We start from the raw sequence: 14,782 nt of genomic DNA on the forward strand, positions 1-14,782 counted from the left end.
AGTAATTGTACCTTAAATACCTGTCTAATATTCACATCTTCTCTGCAAATGAGTTCAGTGTTTGAAATGCTGGGGTTTCAACCCCAAGCCCCAAATTAAGGTTGACATATGGGTGATTCCCACAACCCTTCACAAAGGGGGGGTGAGTTTGCCTTTAGGCTTCCCTCCAGGGTGCGGTGGCCTTGCAGGGAGAGCCATTGGGTAAATGAGCCCCAGGGGTCCTGCATTGAGTAAACAAGGGTCAGGTGTCCCACTGAGGGATAAAAGCTGGGACCACTTGCAGGAAGGGGCAGTGTCTGTCTGTGAGGTGGATGCATTGTGTAGAGTTTTCTGTTGGGGAAGGACCTCCTCTTTCCCTGGGACTGGGCTCCAGTCAGGTCTGGCTTTTGTAAACGTGGGCTGTGTAGAGATTCAGTATGTGGCTTCCTTGGTCTTATGTATTTGCTTTGTTGACTTGGTTGTCTCCTGCCCTTTCTATGGGAAACTGCATTTCACCCTTTATTCCACCCATTGTTGGTTGTGTGGTGTCGTTGTTGGGGTCAGTGGGATTGATGTCGATTATGTATAATCTGATTGACTTGTTTGTACCCCCAGTGCTCACCCATGTACTGACCCTTTTGTATCAAATACAATTTGGTTATTGGTTCATCTTTATGCTAGGCCTAATAATTGGCAAAATGGTGTTTCAGACAAAGTTTCCCCACACAGAGTTATATAAAGAGAAAAACAACCTCAGCCACAACTCAATGTCTTCTTCAGGAAAAAAAAAATCTGGTTTTAGCATAGATTGATACTTCATGACTTACTGTAAATGCTAGTCTTTAAGTTTTGCTATAACATCTTAATCCTGTGGAAAAAAAAGAAAATAACACATAATTAAAAATTCTCAACTATATAAATACAGAGTTCTTCTATTTTAATTTGTGGCTGAACCACCTCATTGGAGTATAAAACCTGTCCACAGTTATCAAAAAGTTACTAATTTGAGTGAGGATTCTTATGTCTGCATTGTATATGAAAAAGACCCTATCACTTCAAAAGTTAGGGAGTCTCAGCAGAAAAAATGTTTTATGGATTGAGTGCTAAAGAGCATGTGACTGAGAACTGCTGCACAAGATGGAGGTCACCACCTTTGCGCTGAAACCACACACATAGCGTTTGTTACGGGCTCTGAAAGCAGCAGGAGCGTGTGAACAGTTCCCACTCCTTGCCCAGAAACACAAATGCAGATCTGAAGCGACTGCTGGAGCAGCTGCCTCGCAAGGAAGAAAGGCATTTCTAGACATTGATCTTTTTCTGCTCTCAGGCAAAAGAAATTAAAGCACAGAAATATAATACCAGTTATAGCGGTCAGCACTGGAACTGCCAAAGAAACTCATTTTTCACTCTTCTACCCAGTACCAAGCCATTAACCACCACCTTAGCAACAAAGTCATTTGGTATTGCTTCTGTTCTTGGCTCACACGTGTCTGTGAGAGATTTCACCTACCACTCAAGAAAATTTACAAGTAACTGTAGAGTTTTTTCTTCTATATGTGTCACATTTGTCGACATATTAGAGCACTGTACAGTATAAAACCTTACTGTAGTAGTGGGAAGAAATTTTCAGCTGTATCAGAAAGAAGAAATCTGCGTGATGCATAACTTCTCAGGTTACAGGCCTTAAGAGTTTTCATCTTACTTCAGCTGGATTCAGACCATGAGAAATTAATCTTCCAAAGAAGCACAAACTTTACCAAACTTGCTTACGCATCTCAGCAGTAGAGGCAGGATTGTAATGTCACTCCGTTCACAAAAGACAAATACATATAACTCCTTTTATCTCCTAAATCTTACCGTGTGATTAGCCTATAAATGTCATTGTTACACTGCACATGTGTAATATCCCAACTGTCTTTGCCGATCCAAACAGGACCATTGGTGATACTCTAATATTCCATTTCCCCCCCCAAGATCTACAAGCAAGTAATGGGAATCTTTAAATTGCCCTTCTTGGAAAGCGAACTGCTACAGAGGAACAGCTGCTACTGACTGAAGAAAAAGGATATCTATTACTCTTAAAGCAATTTTGCCTACCCTGGAAGAGGCCACTGTTGGACTGGAGCAAGGCCGTTCAGGTGTGCTTACAAAGGGTTTGTGACAGGCTGTACACGTTTCAGGCTGACTGATCAGCGCTGCTTCAGCTGCCCAGGGCACACCCGTCTGCGTCCAGCAGAGCTGTCACAGGACATCAGCATCTCACCTGTTTGCCACCGCTTCCCCAGTGGGCTCCCACTGCTCTTAATGGTGTGGTTCGTGAATGCTCAAGTATTACGTGGCAGACTTGTTTCTAAAAAATCAGTGTATAGATGTGTGGAAGCAAGTGGATGTTAAAGCAGTGCTCAGTTTAAATCCCATGCAGAAGCTTTTTTCAGCAGTTAACGTGGCTTTTGTTCTCCAAAATGTTAACCTCTATTCATGATGGTGTTCTTCTCTCCAGAATTACCCATCTAAAAGAGGCACTGTTCTTTCTGTGGCTTGGGGCCACAGCCTTGCTCTCTAATAGTTCAGCACTTGCATGTTCAGGACTTCTGTATCTAAGCTTAAACTGTCAGAGAAGCAGTGCGTTTATAGAGTACAATCCCCACATACACCACTGATTTTTTAATTTATTTTGTAAATCATACTTCCTCAGCCATACATTCTTGATTTTGTATGCCAAACCACGATAGAGAGCTCCTGGCAAATAAAATTTTCTTGGTTTTTAGGTTCACTAAATGTAATTGTAAAAATCTAGAGACAAAAAATCATAGAACTCCACAAAAATATACATGCATAAAACCATTATTGCATTAATGTGTGGAATATATGTGGCCAATTCTGACCATTCCTAGTAGCTACAGCAGTGCTTTTCATTTTCATACTCATTTTACTATTTATAATTCACAGTTTTGTAACTGCAATTCTCAGTTTCCATTTTTAATTCAGGCATTTACTTTGGGCAAAATTTAGCAGCTGTTAGTACCCCAGCTGAGGCTTATGTTTTAATGATAAATACAGTAGTTTCCACATCGGGGTACATTAATGTTTGCATATGATGGAGATAAATAAACTGCTCCATAAAACATCCTTTTAACAACGGGGTTTCTCTGCGGAGAAAACGACGTCGCTCGTTGGAAACGGCTATTTTCAATTAGTCGCTAGGAGAATTCTCAAAAAAACCAACGGACCCTAAACAAAAGCCCCAGCGCAAAAACTTTAAGCTAAAGTCATAAACCGTTTGAAGTGGGGCGGAGTGGTACCGGTAACCGGAGGGGAGCCAGTCCGCCGCGACGTGCGAGCCCGGCAGCTGCGGGCAGAGCGCGGTGAGGGCAGGGCTTCAGCGGGGCTTCTCTCCCTGTAGTGCGCATGCGCCCGCCCACCGCGCCTGCGCACACCGCCCCGGCCCGCCCGGCGCGCAGGCGCAGTCCCGACGAAGGGCACATTTTGAGCCCGGGCAGTTTTTCCCCATCGGGAGCTGGCGGGAGGGAGCTCGGTGTTGCTCCGCGGGGGAGGCCGGCGCTGGGCGGGCGGGAGGGGCGGCGGAGGCGGCGCGGCCGGGGTCTGGCGGCGGCAGTACCGCAGGCACTTGCCTGCTGAGGAGGCTGCCTGCAGCCCGCAGGGGTACCGGCGGTGAGGGGAGCCCTCAACTTTGCTCCGCCGCAGGAAGTCCCTCGAACCTGGCCGAAGTGGGGCCGGGGCTTCTCCGTCCGTTATCCTCTGCGCCGTCTGGGGGCGAAAATGCCGAAGAAGAAGCCCGGGCCGATTCAGCTCAACCCCGCTCCGGATGGATCCGCCGTCAACGGGACCAGCTCTGCAGAGTGAGTGAAGGCGGTGGCGGGGGGAGCCGGGGCTCTGGCGGAGCTGCCCGCGCTCTGCGGCGGCCGCCGTCCCGCGTCCCTGAGGTGAGGGGCGCGGCCGCCCCGGCTGCAGCCTGCCCGGAGCGCTGGGGCGGCCGCCTGGGACCGGCCCCCGCCGCTGCGCCCCCGGGAAGAGCGCGGGTCCGAGGCGGTGAAGTGGTATCAGCTCTGCTGGGCTAGTTTTTCCTTAAGCCGTTTTGCTTTAAACCGGCACGGCCTGGTTTCCAGAAAAAATCAAAATTATTGACTCCTGGGGGTGCGTACCCCCTTCCTGGTAGCTCTCGAGAGTCTCCAGAACGGAATAAGTGGGTGGTGTCTTTGGCAATAAGCAAACTTCTGTCAGATATGCAAGGTAAATAAGCTGGGGGAAAAAAATAGAGGAAAACTTGCATAACTCTCGTCTCGTAGTCCATGATGGTATCCACTGAATTCTTAGCTTATATAATTATCTAGTAAGTGTCAAATCCTACATTTCTGTTAGTGTATTTCATAAACGTGTGTGGGAGAAATGATATTGAAAATTACGGACGTGTAAAAAGGTGTTCTGTTTCTCCCCTTGTCCTTGGCTTTAAACCAAACTACCACTAGTTTCAGTAAATCTGTTTTTCACTAATTAGCATGTTATGCTTGGTGCGTTAGTGAGTGTATTTGGAGAAAATGCTTCTGAGCTTTCCTATGTGTAATACAAACATTACACTATAAATGTGTGGAAGGTAGGTCTGAGCAAATCATGGGTAGGTACACTTGCAGGGGGGAGAAAACACGGAACAGTATATTGGTACATGTTGCTTACAAAGCCTCTGTTGAGGTTTATGGATCTGGGTGAGCATGGTGGCATCAGCTATGTAGATAAAGTGCCAGCACCCTAAAGTAATGAAGCATTATAAAAGGTTTTTCTTTGAGATTAACAGGTCTGCGTTCATCACTTAATTTTTAGATTAAGGTGATGGGCTAACTCATAACTGAGCTTTGAAACAAAGACACATCTTGGAAGAACAGATTCCTGTCCCTGTATGGTCAGCTCAGTCCTCTCTTGGATATGTAAACTGAGCTCTGATATGCTTATGTACTGCTGTGACAGAGGGCATCTGAGACAGAATTGCAGTGAGAGGTACAAGTCTTGGGCTCCACATGTATCCTTGACTCGTTTTCAGACAGGCTGAGATCTCATTTAACCACATCTCAAAAAAAAAAAATCAGCATCCAGTAGCTCTAGCAGTGATATTTCTAGCAAACTCTTTTGATGATTAACTGAGAGATGAGCTGTTTAAAAACTATTCTTTGGCAGGAGTTACTGATTGTATCTAAGCATTATGATCTGGATATTATGCAGTTTTTGTTCTGGATTGATGGGGGAAAATATTGTATTTGTCTGCATAGCACTTTCCAGTTGATTTTTCTTCAAGGTAGTGGGGATACAGTGATTTAGTCTTCAGGGATCCCAGTTGCATATTAGTCATCTTTTATAGAGTAAATCTGATATACCTATTGCTGATCTTAATACCTGAAGTTAATCACCAAACACACAATATATTAACTATTGTATTTCTTCACTTAAGAAATGTTATTAATTTTAAATTCTTTTTATGTATCTGATACTCATTTACTTGTTTGGAACATTTGGAGACTCATGGGAATGTTCAGTCTTGTTTACGCTGATGAACCATCTTGCTTTATTTTCTGTTATGTTGATTTGTTTGGTATATGCGTTTCCTAGACTTCTGATCTTTGTCGTACATAAGACCTTATACCCAGATTTTGCCAGGTTTAGAGATGTATCAAGTGTTTTTAAAAGAAGTAGCTTAGTGAAACTAAATCCAGCAACCTGTTGTTCTATAAACAGTCAGAATTAATTAATTGTGGAAATACCTCTCATCCTGCTAAGATTAAATCCTCATTGTGAAAGATTTCAAATAGCAAAGAGTAGTTGCATCAGACTTTGGAAATGTTTTTGGAATTCAATTGAAAACTGTTTGGGTTTTTTTTCCTTCATCTGTAAGACTGTTTTCTATTTCTTCCTCTCCTGCTCTGTGCTTTTTTTTCCCCTTTGGTTACTGCTTGAAATCAACAGTAGAGGTGTTTGTCAGCCTGTGTACATTGTCAAGCGTTTCAAGTATGCTGTGCATCTGTGGATTACCATATTAACACTTTCTAAAGCTATGTTCCTGGTGTAATGGAATTTTGGCTATGTGAGTCTCCAGTTACTCATTTGCTTCCACCATATACAAACCTGTCATTTTGCAAATGATCTTGGATGCTTTCCTGTTCTTTTTCAGAGAAGAGAACCTCCCCAGACAAAGAATGAAAAAAGCTCAAATTACTTAGCTAAGTAAAATGAAGATGCAGAGCGAGGTGATATGACTGATGTCTGTAAATGCATGAAGGACCTAAATAGCCAGAAGGAAGGAAGTTATTTAGGCCTAAAGGCAATGTTGGCACAAAATCAAACGGATGTGTATTGGCCATCTGTGGTTGTACGTTGGAATTCAGAAACTGTCTGTCAGAGGTGGAAGTTTCTCTAACCTATTCTGATAGGTATCTGACCCTCAGAATCTCTTGGTAGTTTTAAAATATTGAAGCTTAATACGTTTAGGAATGAGTACATATGATACTTTGACTTCCTGGCATAAAGGAAGGGAAAAGGGAGGAAGTGAAAGAAGGGGCTGAATAATTCAGGATGTCCTGCTTTCCATTCCTGTCTTGTCCTCTGTCTTCATCCTTATTTGGTGATTGGAACTCATTGACTAGAGTAAGAACAATCTGTAGCGTGAGGTGTAGGGCTTTAAGAAGTATGCACACGAGGCCTGGTTCTTGCTTGCATGATGCTTTTCTTTCTATTTTTTTTCTTTTCCCTGGCAAGGTTATATAAAGGAGAGTTAGGGTACTTGCAATTTAAATACGTGTATACTGAATACTTTAATGAAAACTTCACATTGTTTTTTCTGACAACAGTTTTTGTTATTTGTAGCGATTATTTTAATTATTTGTACATGATGTTATGGTTCTTTTAGGGCATTCCAAATCCCTAGCTACCCTGCTGGATGATAGGGACAACTTAATAAAAGATTTTCCTACACTATGAGCTTCCCTTCTGCTTTTGACGCTTACTGCTGAGAAGCAGTTGCACAGAGCTGAACCTGTGCTGCTGTTCCTGAACTATGCATTGCTTCAGATCATCAGAATAATACCGAGATGACATTGGCCAGCTGCAGATTTAATTTAATTCCAGTACTTTTGGAGCTGCACAGTTATATCTGCAGAGATTTTGCAGAGAAAACTGGGAAATGAACTGAATAAACCTGAAAGAAGATCAATAAAAGGAGTACTTCTCTTCTAGATGAACGTGCTAGGACAGTTTACTGTCTTAATAGCCAAAAGAAACAAGAACAGAATCTCCACTTTCGGTTCCTTTCAAACTTTTGACTCCTTTTGAATATGTGACAGTTGTTACCCAATTTCTTTGTTTCTCTAAATCCAAACTAGACCCAGAACATGACATAGAGGTTCTGCAAAGAAGCAGGAGGGTAGGTTTCAAGATAATGCCACCTTCTGTATTACAATGTTTTTTGTTCACATGAAAAGAAAGTTAATTCGTGTCACTCTTTAATTACGTCTTTACAAATAAAGTAACTAGAAGGAAGGATCATTTATAATGAGTTAAATTTTATTTCAAATGCCAGTGAAGATAAGGTACAGCTAGGTTTTTAGCCTGCTGCCAGATAAAGGCATGTATGATGATGCTACTTACAAACCATGCTGAAACAGAAGTTCCACTGTCTTGTCTCTAGGGTTTTATATTAAGGTACATATTTTAGGTGTGTGTTTTGTGGTTTGTTGGTTTTTGTTGTTTTTTTTTTTCCCTGAGTGAAAACACAACATGAAACTGCTACCCAAGTGTTCTCTCAAACAGCAGAACAGAATTAGGGTACCTTATTGTTCCCTAACTTTGGTTTCTGCTTGCTTTGACGTCTTAATGGCTCATCACTGAATACCTTCGAAGCTGGTGCTATGAATACATTATGGACATGTCAAATTCTTACTGATTTTTCAACTGCTTTGGCTTCTTAAAATTGATATTTAGTGAGAGCCAAATAGATGCTTGATAATTTTTTTTAATTTGGAACAAATATCTAAACATGACTACATTAAAGTGCTTTTGACTGGGATGACACAAAATGCAAGAGTTCTGTAGTTACCGTCTTATAATTATTAAAAAAAAAAATCAGTACTTGTGTTTTCATCAGAACCTATTGTCTATAAGTTAGACTGCATAATGAGTTTTGAAGTGTTCCACTGATCTCAGGAAAATGCATTAAAATTTATTAATTAAAATAGTTATATCTAGAAGTGTACATACAGGAAAAAAATATTAAACCTGTGCCTTGAGATCCTAAGTTATGTTTAATGAGATAGAATGTCTTGGCATATAATGTAGACTATATTCACAGCCTATTTTAAAAGTGCTTACTTGAAAAAGTGAAATAGTCAATACAACATGCTTTGTCATGGAACACAACAATCCAGTGAGCCACCAAATGAGCATTATAAATATTTTTTTAGTTCATTTGGCTGTTACAGAAGACATTACTGATTCAGTTAAGCAGTGACAGACATTAATACACATTCTAAAAACTTCTAATTACAGAAGAGACACTCTCCAATTGCTTTTCCTGTATATCAGTTACATTTGGATATGTCTACAAACCAACTGCTCTAAAGCCTTACTTTTTACACTGGCTGAGTAATTAAAGACAACTTCTCTGTATTAACTTCTTCTGGTATTGTATCTTGAACCTTCTGGAAGTGCCTGGACTTCAATTAAACATAAAAATGAAACCAGGTTTTTTTATTTGAGTGCCACTGACTTTTTTGTGTTGTGTAAGCATTCACATTGAAAAGGTGGTTGAGATTAAAATGTCTTTCTTTTTTGTCATCTGTTTAAAGAATTCCAAAATATACAAACTGCGTATGTGTTTTAGCAACAACTGGTATCAAATCAAGCCTAAGTTGTGATCTCTGTTCTGGAAAGATGGGGCCAAACAAATCTCAGACATGACATAGAGAGGTATAATATGAGGTAGAATAAGCAGGGTAATATTATTTTGTTGGTGAGGAAGACTAAGGACAGTGTGAAAGAATGTTTCTATTTTGTTCTTAATTAGATAAAACTGTAAACAAAAAAGCAGACAGTGGAATTTTCATCTTCCTCTAATAGGATGTAAATAACTAGGCCTCGGAGGAACTTAAGATACTGTCTGTAGGCATTTACCACCTTAGGAACTGTATTTAATTTTTTTTTTAAGGACATGGCCTGAAAAAAAGTCTGAAGCCAATTGTGAGTGGAAACAGGTCATCAGGCATAATGCTCTTGTTATTAGTGGTCCTTATGCCCATGATGAACAGTTCTGGGTTTTCTCTTTTTTGGTAAAAAAAGTTTTAATTATAGTATGTCTGTGCCTTAGAACTGTTCAGACCAAAGAGTGGTTTCACAGAAATGGTTGACTGGCAAATTCCAGTCATAGGTTAAGAACCGCTGTATTAATTTGTTAGCTTTTCATTGTTGTTTATTCTGTGTAAACTGCATTTAAGGAAGCTTCTGAATAGCTGTCATGACCTTTGAGTACGACTGGCAGTGTTTGATAGTCAAAGAACAATTTGGTAATTACACAGAAGTGGTATGAACTTCAATTTATATTACAATTTGCAAGATAAATAGTTGCTTACTTACTATGTGTCTTACAATTTTCATGGTTTTCAGTGCAAACTTAAAAGACCAAAAAAACCAAACCCTACTGCAGATGATGGGAGATAATCTGCCTTTCTACTCCTACAAAGCCCAAAGTGAAGTTCCCTTGAGAAAGATACTGAAAAGCATGAAAATTGCAAGATTGCATTGGGGGATTTTTTTCTTTGTTTTTAAAATCACAAAGTCTCTTGAGGAGGGGCAGCCCTTCTGTGGAATCCTGTTGACTTCAGGAGTGCTTTGTGCCTGTGTGGAGTGTTCTGGAAGGTTAGGTCCTGCAATTTTATGACTGATCTGGCCAAGTGCAGTTGCATTGAGTATGTATGTGGAATTACTGCAAGGTTGTAAAAGTTTTTAAGAAAAAAAATTAAAACTTTTTTTTATTCCCTATTAACGAAGCTTTAACCAAGCTTATAAATACATGTGGTATGAGAGAATGCATTTTAGGCAATTTTAAATGCTAGGTAATTCCAAGAAAACAGCTTTTTGTTATTCATAAAATCTTCCAAATTTAGATTAAAACATACTCGTAACATTCTATTTAAATGTGCATGAGCCTAGTATAGTCCTTCATTGAATTAGAAATAGCATTTTTATAATATTTCAGCTCATAGACCCACGTGATCTGCTGTAATAAAATAGTGGAAAGTAAGAGCCTGCATCACCTTACTGACTTATTTATATTATTACATTATTTCTGGATGCATGTGCTCAAAAAATTTACAACTAAATAAGTGCACACAATTAGTACAGAAATAAATGGAAGTGGCAAATTGACCTGTGCTGCGCTTAGTCGCTAGGCAGCTTTTAGTTTACTATTATGGATGTGGGAAAGATTTTAAGACACTTAACACTGTGGTGACAGTAAATACCAAGGCTTATTAGGTACTTGCACTTATATTTAAGAATAATGACAGTAATGGAGGCATATTTTAGTTATTATGGTGTTGTCTTTTTTAAAAAAGCCTAAATCATTTTAGGAGAGTTAAATAAAAAGTGGGTGTGAAATTAAATGTTGCATTTCAGTGAGATGAAAAGTAAGGAAAGTGTAGGCTGTAAATATGAATCCAGGCACTTTTTGTTTTCTGTCCTTTACAACACTGATTCTGCAGGTAGTTAAGGTGTGATTTCGTGACAAAGCATGTGCAAGATCCTGCTCCTTCTGAAGAAGTCCTCTCCTCGCTGTGCCCTTGTCTTCCTCATGCCTCTTTTCTTGTAGCAACTCTTACAGCAAATCAGATGTGCATGCTGATCTGACTGAGAATTTACCCACCAAAGAAGCCCAGATTAGTTTTCAGAGGGCTATCCTCTTGTGCTCTCAGCAGCATTGATGTAGCCACACAGTGAACTTAATCAGGGAAATAATCCAGCTGAAAATTTGCAGTATTTCTTAGTTAATTTTAAAATGGATCTGTTATTTGAATTGGTAATTTAGGAATGAATGGCTAGAGGCAGAATGAGGCAGAGCCACCTCCTTTGGCAGGAATCCTAGAATGGTTCGGGTTGGAAGGGACCTTAAAGCCCATGCAGTCCCACCCCCCTGCCATGGGCAGGGACACCTTCCACTAGCCCAGGTTGCCCAAAGCCCCGTCCGACCTGGCCTTGAACCCTTCCAGGGAGGGGGCAGCCACAGCTTCTCTGGGCAGCCTGTGCCAGGGCCTCACCACCCTCACAGGGAAGAATTTCTTCCTAGCATGTCATCTAAATCTCCCCTCTGTCAGTTTAAACCCATCACCCCTCATCCTATCCCTACACCCCTGATGATGAGTCCCTCCCCCCTTTCCTGCAGCCCCTTTCAGCCCTGGGAGGCCGCTCTAAGGTCTCCCTGGATCTTCTCTTCTCCAGCTGAAACCCCCCCCAGCTCTCTCAGCCTGTCCTCACAGGGGAGGTGCTCCAGCCCCCCAAGCATCTTTGTGGCCTCCTGGCCCTGCTCAAGCAGGTCCGTGTCCTTCTGATGTTGGTGCCCCAGAGCTGGACCCAGCACTGCAGGGGGGTCTCCTGAGAGCAGAGCAGAGGGGGAGAATCCCCCCCCTCCCTGCTGCCCACACTGCTCTGGATGCAGCCCAGCACATGGGTGGCTTTCTAGGTTGCCAGCACACGTTGCTGGCTCACAGTCAGTTTTCCACCCACCAACACCCCCAAGTCCTTCTCCTTGAGGCTGATCTCCAGCTACTCCTCACCCAGCCTGAATTTGTGCTTGGGATTACCCCGACCCATGGGCAGCACCTTGCATTTGTCCAGACTTTTGCAGGATTAAGTGACTGTGTTCTCAGAGTCTGAGAGATACTATTGAGAGATGTTGAAATTCAGTAACTACAGTTTCTGGAAGCACATCTTTTAATTGAATAGTTTCAGGTCTCTGCCTCAAGAGGAACAGATTACCTCTGAGACTTCCCGTGTTATCCAGTAGCTGAAGAAGCCTTTAAAAAAGGATTGAAAGGGACTACATAAACCCAATATGTAGTTGAATTAGTTATTTGGCATAACAGTGCTGTGGTTGTTAATCTGGGCAAAGGGTCTTTGCACTAACTAAAAAAAAAGTATGAAAATTTTTGGGAATTTACATGAGACATGAAATACATCAGCCAGTTGGGTAGATGTTGCCTAAATATTTCAAAGTATACAGGAGAAACTTTCAGAGGAAGGAATTTTATGTATGGTAAACCTAGATATTCCCTTTAGATTATTAAGTTATAAATTTTCCAGTAAGAAAGGTTCCCCCCACCCCTGCTTGCCTGTGTTATCATTTTTACAGCTGCATTTGTTTTCCTATCATTGCTCTGGGGATTGACTGGGCTTTATAAAGTGTACAGATTCCACTGCCAAAACACAAAAATGTCTCTATGAGGAAGCAATTTAGTTGGTAACGTGAGTTTCTAGCTTGTAGAATTTTTGGGGAGCAGGTTCTTTAGGCTTTAACTTTTTTTTTTCAAAAGGAAGCAATGGAATTTTTTTCTGAAGACTTACTTATATGTTGCTAGAAATTAGCAATCAGATGATTTCTGATTTGATGTATGTTCAGTATTACTTAGACAAAATCTTGATTATACTTTGGAATGAATGTGCCAGGCTTTCTGCCAGTTAATGCCCACAGGAATTGAACAACTGGGAAAGACTAATTCACTGCTCACTATCTCTTCGCAAACATCTGTTGAAAAGCCGTTGTCATCCTGAGTCTTGTCTGAACAAGAGGAGAGTGAATTCCAGCCTAACTTCTGCCTGCTGACAGCTGGGGAATTGGTCTTTCACTTGGATTAAGTCACCACACAGGATCCAGCAGGAGAAGGTGTAAAGTGGTGTTGCTGGCTGGGTGACACATGCAAAAGGAGCAGATTATTTTACTTTAACAGCCTGAGAACTAGGACAGAGATACTCCACCGGTGTGATTCTTTGGATGAACCAATATAGTCTTAAAAATCTTCTTGGAGGTTTTTAAAGCAGGCCATTGAAACTTCCTGGCAATTCTTTCAGTGTTTTTTACAACTCAGCATTGTTCTGTACTTTTCTAGAACTTTTTTCCAATGTGGTGGGAAGATGAGTCAGCAGATTTAATGTAGCAAATAAAGCAATTGCAGAATGCATTTTTTGAGAGAAGAAATAGTCTGTCTGGATATAGATATGTGTGTGCATTTATATGTGAATATTTCTATATGTATTGGTACAGTCTATATATAAAGTAAAAATTACGAATTCCTTACAGTAAGTGGCTGTACTGGCAAATGATCTGTGTTATGCAATCCATCCATTTGAAATATGGGCAGGGATCTAAACCTTCCATCCATGGCTTTGTCTGAATCCCAGTTATGGGATTTTTTTGTATGTTTTCATCTGCACTTTCTGGCAATTTTCTTTCCCAGTCCCTGATGTGTTAACTGCAGCTTTTGATGAAGTTTGTGCTTCTGTGCTCCTTGCTCAGCTCTTGCACAGACGGCGTTTCAATTCTAATCCTGTTTTTTTGTGGGCCTTGTAAACTGATACTGTAACTTAACCTTTTTTATTATTGTAGTGTCTCTCAAAGGCTGTGTATCTACCACATAAGGGAGTCGTGAAGATACTGTTACCATTACTATTGCACACAATTATCCCTTGTTTTTATAATTAAATTTAACTCATACTTCAGAGATGTAAGACAAGGGAAAAGCAGGACTTGTGTAAATACACATGTTGGCTGATAATCAGATTTCTGTAACTTCTGTTTATCCTCTGTGTTGTGTTTTAAATACTCAAAGAATTTTTTTTCTCTCCATAATGAAATGTTAATTGCCCTACGGTTCTTTTGTTCTGGTTGTGCCTAGTCCTGTGTCCTGGTTTCAGCTGGGTTAGAGTTAATTTTCTTTTAGTAGCTGGTACAGTGTGTTCTGGATTTAGTGTGAGAATAATGCTGATAACACACTGATGTTTTAGTTGTTGCTAAGTAGCGCTTATCCTAAGTTAAGGATTTTTCAGTTTCCCATGCTCTGCCAGCGAGCAGGTGCACAAGAAGCTGGGAGGGAGCATGCAATTTGGCTGACCTGAGCTAGCCAAAGGGCTTTTCCATAGCATAGAACATAGTGTTCAGTATAGAAACTGGGGGGGGGGGGGGGGGGGGGGGCGGGGGTGAGTGGCAGGGAGCAGGGGATCGCTGCTTGGGGTCTGTCTGGACATCGGTCAGAGGGTTGTGAGCAATTGTGTTAAGCACCATTTGGGTTTTTTTGGTTTTTCTTCAGTTTATTTCTCTTTCTTACATGCTTTTTCATTAATACTATCATTATATTATTATTGTGTATTAGTTAGTAAACTGTTATTAACTCACACGTTTTACATTTTTATTTTGTGATTGTCCTCCTCATCCCCCTGAGGGTGGAGGAGTGAGTGAGTGGCTGTGTGGTGCTTTGTTGTCAGCTGGGCCTAAACCACAACATGCTGGCTGGAAAAAATCAGTGATAGGTGCACAGATATTTGTGAAAGGGAGACTGAGAACTTGGATTCCTGGTTCTGAAGATTTGGCTCTTGAATTTCTTAATTTGAGAAGGAAAAGTTTATTTGTGACAGACTTTGAATTCGATGCTGCAGCAAGTCCTGAGGAAGCCTTTTAACTGAGAGGGAAAACAACTCAAGCTACCAGTTGCATTGTTTAGCCACAGAGCTAAACATGTGAAAGAGGTGTCTAAGCCTTGCTGAC

At 41.1% G+C, this 14,782-nt stretch overlaps 1 protein-coding gene across 1 annotated transcript in view; it reads left to right on the top strand.

The window, feature by feature from the left end:
• Window positions 1–3,541: 3,541 nt before the first annotated feature.
• MAP2K1 (mitogen-activated protein kinase kinase 1) overlaps window positions 3,542–14,782 on the top strand; it is a 41,483-nt gene continuing 30,242 nt past the window's right edge. Inside the window, exon 1 of the mRNA XM_074917329.1 lies at window positions 3,542–3,839. Within this exon, the coding sequence (XP_074773430.1) occupies window positions 3,760–3,839 (80 nt within the window). The 5' untranslated portion in view covers window positions 3,542–3,759. The remainder of the gene's footprint in view (window positions 3,840–14,782) is intronic.

The sequence above is a fragment of the Athene noctua genome, chromosome 13, assembly GCF_965140245.1.
Source record: "Athene noctua chromosome 13, bAthNoc1.hap1.1, whole genome shotgun sequence".
Classification (NCBI taxonomy): Eukaryota; Metazoa; Chordata; class Aves; order Strigiformes; family Strigidae; genus Athene; species Athene noctua.